At 37.7% G+C, this 8,097-nt stretch overlaps 1 protein-coding gene across 2 annotated transcripts; it reads right to left on the bottom strand.

Moving 5' to 3' along the window:
- Nucleotides 1-720: 720 nt before the first annotated feature.
- On the bottom strand, nt 721-4,538 carry LOC113326804 (monooxygenase 2-like). 2 transcript variants are annotated; one of them, XM_026574465.1, is made up of 5 exons: nt 2,919-4,538; nt 2,718-2,804; nt 2,408-2,600; nt 2,072-2,303; nt 721-1,892 (listed from the first exon to the last, which is right to left on the bottom strand). In XM_026574465.1, the coding sequence occupies exons 1-5, from the start codon at nt 3,146-3,148 to the stop codon at nt 1,273-1,275; spliced, it is 1,362 nt and encodes a 453-aa protein (XP_026430250.1). In that variant the 5' UTR covers nt 3,149-4,538; the 3' UTR covers nt 721-1,272. The 2 variants fall into 2 exon arrangements, with proteins under 2 accessions (XP_026430250.1, XP_026430249.1); XM_026574464.1 differs by having other exon boundaries at nt 721-1,898; nt 2,919-4,536.
- Between the last annotated feature and the right edge of the window lie 3,559 nt (nt 4,539-8,097).

Here is an 8,097-nt window from a genome sequence, read left to right as displayed (position 1 = left end):
CTTTCTTTTCATACAATGAATGAGCTCTTGAGCTAGAAGAATGTTATCGCCTATCTGTCGACCAGTGACATATGCTGCCTGCATGGGAGAAATAATCTTCTCAAGATGCTGCTTCAATCTGTTCGCCGTAATCTTAGTGATGAGTTTATATGTTGAGTTGCACATGGCAATTGGTCGATAATCACCAGGCGTGTGTGGGAGCTGAGTCTTTGGTATTAGACAAATATTAGTTTTATTCATCTTCTTTAAGAGCTTCCCTGAGACAAAGAAACTTTTAACCATGTCAACAACATCTTTTTTGACAACTTCCCATTGAGACTGAAAAAACCTGGTGGAAATTCGTCCGTTCCGGAGCTTTCCATGGTTGCATGCTTTTGAGTGCTGCTTCAATTTCTGTGATGTCTGGGATTTTAGTAAGCGCTATATTATCCTTGGTCATTCGAGTGAAAGGTGGATATATGGAATGTTGAGTTGTTACGGTCTCTTTTCTGTTTATTTATTTGATGATGTTAAGTTGCATTACACGAAAAATGGAAAACATATGAAATATACGCGACAAGAGTGGGAGTATGACGCTCAACAAGTGAAGATAGGACGGTATGTAGTACCCGATATCTTATTGGTAAAGATTTGGGCTCGAAATAAAATCAAACTATAACAAATGGGCTATAGAGTTGATCTTGGGTGAGACCTACACCACTCATTCAACTTTTCCAACAATGGCTTCATGAATATTTCACTTGGCGAAGACGAGTCACTTGCAATTACAAAGCGAATCAGATGTACAAATTCTGAATACAAACCGAATAAACATACAACAGAGTGGAAGGATTTCGAATATAAATAGAAAACCGACAAGTCTGATAATGCCAACTATTGCATATTGAAGTCTATGGACCTAACTCATAAAATATGAATGGTAAGAGGGAAATGGAAAGAACACAGAGATTAAGTGGTTCGGTCACTCGACCTACATCCGCTGACAAATCCCATAGAGATGAAATATATTATGATCACCAGATGAATTATCTGAGATAATGATATACTCATAGAGTTCCTATTTATAAGATATTAGGATAATCATTTAACCTAAACCTAGATAACAAACTTGACTAGGTAAAGATAAATCTGCAACTGACTTGGTCTTTGATCATCTGAATATCCCACCTCGATCTCCTCGGTGGTAGATATGTCATAGGTGACATATATTCCAACACTAACTAACTCTGGAACCAGCTTACAAGGAGGTTTGGATTACCCAAGGTTTATCAGCTACGAGATCTCGTTGCCGATACATACTGAGAAATTCTCAACATATAGCATCAACTCTATTGGAAATAAGCTAATCCCGTTCCCACAATCATAACGTAAAAAATCTCCGAGCCGCGGATAAATAATTTTATAATATACTGTATCACAAAGAAATTTCATCAGCCATCCAAATCCTTTCAAGGAAGATCCTATCCCACTGCTGCCACTTTGTTGAACCCAACCAGAAAGATATGAAGCTGTGATCAAACCAGCAGTTCTCCATCTCCTCTCTTTAACATACATTCGTATCTCAACCTCTAAGTCCTCTTGTGATATCATTCCACCATTTCTAATGTACGAGTTTCCTATATGACGACCTAATACCACAGCATCTTCTAGTGCTGCACAACCACCCTGACCTAAGTCTGGTGTCATCGGATGCATTGCATCACCTGCTATAGTTATTGTACCATCTGATACACGTCCGAAGATAAGATCCCATGGGTATCTAAATGATAGTGGTACCCAAGATAAACTCTGCATATCAGATTGTTGTATTACATCGCTTACTACTTGTGGTGAACCATAAACACTCTCTAACATTGTCTTTTGTATGACTTTTGGATCTCCTTTAGCCATTTCTGCATCTATCAAATAAAATAAAAAACGGTGTCGATATAATGTTTTGAGTTACAGACACTGATAGATATTGTTTCTAGAGATATGAAGTGAAATCAGTTAATAATTTTCACTTGAACAAAAAAAGACTGATAAAAAATTTCCGAGCACAAAAATTAAAGACGGAAAATCTAATTCATACCTTTACTGGGGATAGATTGATAAGACATGAACCAATAGACTTCTTCATTATTAACTGGAAGAATGCCAAACCTGCGACCTATATCAACAAATTGTTGCATTTCGTGATTCAATCCGTGACCTTCAGGAAACACCCCTACTCCACGCATTGCACATCGTCCTGAATTAACCACGTCTTTAAGCCCTAACCATTTTGAAACCAATGAGTGCACCCCATCACACCCTATTAAAACCTGCTTCAACACAAATCCAAATCCAGTTCAAACATAAGTTTAGCATACCTATTAGTAGTTACCAAAATTATGCTTCATTTTGGGTGTTAAGTTATCCTACTAACCTTGGTATGAATTGTTGTCCCATCTTCTAAATGTATGATCACCAATGAATCGTTACCTTGACGTGCTTTTGTTTTCTCAATTGAGATAAGCTTAGAAGAAAAACGAACCGTATCAGTCGGTAATTCCTCAAGTAGAGCTTGAAGTAAGGCTCTTCTGTGTACAGTCATAAGTCCAGTTGCCATCCATTCCTCTCTACATTTACCAATCATAATACTAATTAATCTAGATTCAAAACTTCCAACACTCAGACTCAGACATATTCGGCGTGTTTAGATAGCAAAAAATAATATACGAGGCTAGCAAGCATACCCTTCTTTCGCTGATAAGATAGCCTCTTGGGTAGCTTCTTGTTGAAAATTAAGAGAAACTCCATTTGCAACATCAGTCACTTTTACTCTAAAGCAAATCCAGAGTAAAAATCAAATCACTATTTAGAAAAATTCAAATTGATCACTGAAATAATAAAACAAATTCATAGGGAAATGAAGAGAATTTGAATGAATTACGTACCTTTTGTAAGGTTTGTACACAGAAGTAAGTTTGTGAGCAACACCAAGTGATTCAAGAACAATCCAAGCATTTGAGAAAAGAGTCAAGCCAGGACCACTGACTCTCAGCTCACTTGATCTTTCTTGCACTAAATTTCTAACTCCAACTCTATTTAGTGCCAAGGCTGTTGACAAACCTGCAACTCCACCTCCAACTATCACTACCTCCTCTTCCATCACAACATTTTCCATGATATCATTCACTAATGATCTAATGGAGGCCTCACTACTTTTTTATAGCCCTTAATGATTCAGGATAGTTATTATCTTGATGAATTATTGACGAAGTAATCATTTACTATACAGAAGGATAATATTATTATAATAGTTAATGGGAACTTTTGGAAGTTTCCATCTGCTAGCCTAGCTTGAATTTATTTATTATAGATCATGAGCGGTTATGCTCATAACAGATCATGGGAACAAAATGGAAAACTAAATTCCTAATATCCTGGCATGAATCTTTGACTCCAGTACTCCTTCTGCCATCACATCAGCCATCTTACAAAATCCTCACAATATCCGAGTGTGACTGCAGAATAGAAATCCAAGCTTGCAGCTGAACTATGAAATCCAAGTACTCACACAAAGGTCAGTGCAGCATCATTACAAATATGCACATGTATCTCAACAAATACTTCTCCATCACTATTCTATGACACACACACAGCAGCACTGTGATGAGTCTGATCACAATTGTACCAACACAAAGTAACTTGAAGAATCAAAATATCAATACCGAGTTTTCACCAATGTGATGAAAAATCACAGATGTTCTCTAAATTGAAATACAATGTAAAACTGATCTGCAAATCAGAACTGAAAGGTGAGAGAACTTATCTTGGATGAACAACGAGTTTGCATCTGAGTGATGAAAAATCACTGGTTGAACACGAGTCTTCACCGAGTTGAACAAGAATTACTCAATCACAAATATCCAACAAATATCTTCAAGAACTATCAAAGCAGAAGTAAATCGGTATGGAGATAAGTAATATGAGACTCGTTAGTGTAGCAAGAGATCTTGAATATATCCTCTCATCCAAACACTAAACAGATACCAACATCTCAAGGATCGGGATCATGAATTGACATTATCAGCATCACCCAAATCAGATCCAGCAAATGAAGTCGAATGAAAATTTCAATTAGAAATAGGAATCAAAACTCACAGACGATCTCAAATCTGAAATAACATCGAGTCTTCACCCAATGTGATGAAAAAATCTGAAACAAGAACAGATCCGGAACTGAATCATCTATTGAAGCAATTGATCTTTGAAAAGCTTCAAATCTGAACCATTTTCCATTCGAAATGTAGTTGCATAAAATCTGATTACTACGTCCAACAAGATCTAATGAACATAAATCATTAAAAATCATACATAAAAGAGAAAATGCATAAAAGTAAAGATTAACACAAAGATTTTATAGTGGTTCGGACATTAAAAGACCCACATCCACTTTGCTTTCACTATTATTGGTGGTGATACACAGAGATCCATGAATGGAGATTCTCATGGGACTTGAAACTCCATCCATGAAAGAAGAGGCGGAGCTAGAGACTAGCTCGCAGAGAGAATGAAGAAAAAGGAGGAACCCCCTTTAACCTATCTATGTCCTTCCAGGGGGTTTTACACATCGAATTACATTCCTGACCTTAGGGCTGACTAGATAATGACTAGATAGGATAAGGATTACAAAAGGTAGTATTATTGTGTAGTTGCTTGTAGTATTATATGGTGCTCCAGTCTAGATCTTGCGCCATGTGTCGAGTTGATATTTACTCCTTTTCTTCATGAAAATCTTCTTTAAGTGTTGTTTTTGAGACGAGATGAGTGCTCCAAGTTTTCACTGAAACATAAAATACAAAAGCAAACTTTACTTTATTCTCCTTTTTAAGGTGATGACCCTTTCCGTTTTTTGTACTATTTACACCATTAGGGCTATGAATAGCAATCGCGAAGTTGCTTCTTCGCCGTGCTCCATTATGGCATTCTCTAGATGTGCCTTAGATGCTTATGAGCAAGTAGGCTAGCACTTCATTGTAGTGCTTCGATTGTTTGTTGAAGGGACTGAGCAATAAGAATTCTATTTATTTTAAAAGTATTAATACTTGCCCCTATTCTTATGTGAAGTTCCAAGACTTCCGTCGCGCATCTTGATGACATAGTTCTTCTTGACATCTCGTCATTAGTATCTCCTAATATTGTTGTTAGGATTTGGTATAATACTAATGGGAAACCTGTAGTGACAGTATTGTGACTTCGAGTACGTCCTTAAGTACGTCATTGGTTTTCATGATTGTTATTTGGTTAGCGGCTGTAAATGTAATCTTCTGGATGGACGTCGCCTCCGTATCTGAGACCGGTTCGTCGATACTCGTCTAATAATTACGCCATGTGTATGCTATGTTCAGCTTTTGTTCGCCTCTAGGCTGTGTTATTCAGTTAATTTATGCTTTCACAATAAGCATCGTGACCAATTTTTTGGCTATTATGGGCTCTCCATGTGGGCTCCGAGATACATCCTTTATGGGCGTTTTTGCTAAGGTAACTTGGTCCTTTAAAATTTCATTTTCTTCTTTTTATTTGTCATCTTGCTCCTTGGTGGAATGTTGTTTTCTCCTTTGCTCATAGTGTGTGGAGGGGAATTGCCCCTGCGCCTAGCTTCTTATCGTAGTTGTCATTGTCTATCTAAGAGCTGCTCCATCGGTTACAGGCCCTCTTAAGGATTCTCTTTGCACAACGAAAATAGAAAAGTTTATCGTCAATCGTCATCGTAAGGTGACGACCCTCTTCTTTTGCTGCGCCTTTACTGCTAGCTGTTGTCGGGCCTACAGATTATGGGTTTTTGTTTTCTCCATTCTTTGGCACTACGACTGTTGTGAAGGAATTGAGTATGGGAATACCATTTGCTCCTTTGTGGTATGCATACTTTCCCCTATTCTTATACTCAGTTATGATTCACAGTTTGTGCCCCTGCATGATTCAATTCATCATGTTATTTCTCCTTTGAGTTTGTTTTTTAGACTTATTGAATTAATAGTTGGTGAGTAATTCCAACTAACTGATGTAATTAATGAGATTGATTTTCTCCAAGATCCCTTCGGGTCACCATGTTGCTTCCCGACGCTATTGTGAAGAGTTGGTTGGGACGGACATCGTGCTCCTCCATTTGTTTAATGGTTGAGATGGAAATCGTGCTCCTCCATTTGTTTAATAGTTGGGATGGATATCGTGCTCCTCCATTTGTTTAATGGTTGGGATGGACATCATGCTCCTTCAGTGGGATTGGTGTGCCTAGCTTGGCTTTTGTTCGTCTCATCCTTTGGAGTGAGTTTCAGTTTCTCCTGTTAACTTCTTCCTCTTGGGAAAATTGTACTTTACGCCGTCGACTCCGTTTGGCTTCGTTTGCTCGAATCACCCTTGATTTTGCTGGCCTTCAGCTGGTCTTTGGCACAAACTGGGAAATGTATTTTTAACATCGGTCCATCCGCCTTATCGTCTTTAATGGCTAAATGTGTCTTGGGTTCATTTGCCCCTTGGACCTGTTCCTTGCCTTCTTATGAGCGTTGCATAATGGTAGCATCTTTGGAACGTCTTTCTCGCATTTTGCGGTTTGGAAATGAAATTCTTCTTTTTTATTTGGGATTTTAGGATGAATTTTCATCTCCTGGCCATGGTGGTGTTGGCTAGGTGGCATTTTGTTAAATGCATGTGCCCCTTCCCATGTCTTGGGTCCAAGTATTCTCCTACGATTAAGAATATTGTGAGGTGATTGATAATACTAGGTTGCTCTTTGGGAATATAAGTCCGGTTGACCAATTGGTTCTTGTGCACCTTGATTTATCAAAAGACGGAACAAAACTCATAGGTATTTCTATGAGAGACAGATTTATCTATTCCAATAGACTTTTTTGTGTGAGAAAAATTTGCTTATCAAGTCTTCTACTTTGGGTCGTAGCAACTCTTGGTTGTGGGTGAGATCATCTAAGGGAATCAAGTGCATAGAATCTTGCTGGGGTTCAGAGACGTAAGGAGCACAACTGTACCTTGATCTGTGTGAGATTAATTAGGGCTCAACTAAATTCCAGTCCGAAGTTCATTGGTAGTAGGCTAGTGTCTATAGCGGATTAACACAGTGTGGTGTACAAAGTTGGACTAGGTCCCGGGGTTTTTCTGCATTTGCGGTTTTCGTCGTTAACAAAATTGTGGTGTCTGTGTTATTTCTTTTCCGCATTATATTTTGTTATATAATAGAAATATCACAGGTTGTGCGTTAAGTTCAACCAGTTCTTGAATCCGACCTTTGGGTTGTTGATCGAATTGATTGACACTTGGATATTGGTTTGTAATACCGTCCAAGTTATTTCTCTTATTCAACCGGGCTCGCAAATTCCTATTTGCTGATTGCAGATTGAATCGAGGAATTGAGATATAAACTCTTTGATATACTTTTCTCTAGATTGAGTCTGACTGTCTAGTTGATTCTCTTGAAAGTATAATAGAGTTTGTCTATTCAGATTACTGAACGAAATATTGGGTGTGGTTATAGACCCCCGCTTTTTCATAAGCATAACCTGCAAATAAAGTTATACATTTATTATTCCTAATCTAGAAAAGATAAAGAACCAAATAGAAAACAAAACAAGAGCAAGGATTAGTACATCGATACCTTGATCAACGCGAAATATGTTGCTCCCACTCTAGAAGATTCTTCAATTGCAACCTGAAATACAAAGGAAAAATTTGCAGTAAACTAGTTCATATGCATTTCAAAGCTTATCCAATTCTTACCTTAAAATTCAGGCCAGAAAGTATACCATATGCGTGCAACGGACGATACCAACAACTCAGGAAAAAGATACCAATCTTCATGCATAATCCACCCGAAGCTCTCATAACTTAGGATAACGTATAAGCGCTCGATCACTATTTTTATAAAATTAGAAACTCTTTTAAAAAGCTAAATTGTAGAGTTTTAATGATACATCGCAGCCGCAGCAAAAATAATAAACAAACATCATTATGATTATCATCAAAAAGTCAATGATTACTTGCCCAAATCGGAGATGTTTGTTCTTGGACATTCAATTTTCACTAGATCTCTTTTCATCCGCCTCAAACTCACTTTTCTTT

Source organism: Papaver somniferum, unplaced genomic scaffold (genome assembly GCF_003573695.1).
Source record: "Papaver somniferum cultivar HN1 unplaced genomic scaffold, ASM357369v1 unplaced-scaffold_10, whole genome shotgun sequence".
Taxonomy (NCBI): domain Eukaryota; kingdom Viridiplantae; phylum Streptophyta; class Magnoliopsida; order Ranunculales; family Papaveraceae; genus Papaver; species Papaver somniferum.
This window is presented reverse-complemented; position numbering and strand designations above follow the sequence as displayed.

Excerpts from the sequence above, each read along its gene's own strand:
- LOC113326804 (XM_026574464.1), bottom strand. The coding sequence starts at position 3,148 with ATGGAAAATGTTGTGATGGAAGAGGAGGTAGTGATAGTTGGAGGTGGA. Across the intron at positions 2,805-2,918 it reads GTGTACAAACCTTACAAAAG|AGTAAAAGTGACTGATGTTG; the intron begins GTACGTAATTCA and ends GATTTGCTTTAG. Across the intron at positions 1,899-2,071 it reads TCAATCTATCCCCAGTAAAG|ATGCAGAAATGGCTAAAGGA; the intron begins GTATGAATTAGA and ends TTTATTTGATAG.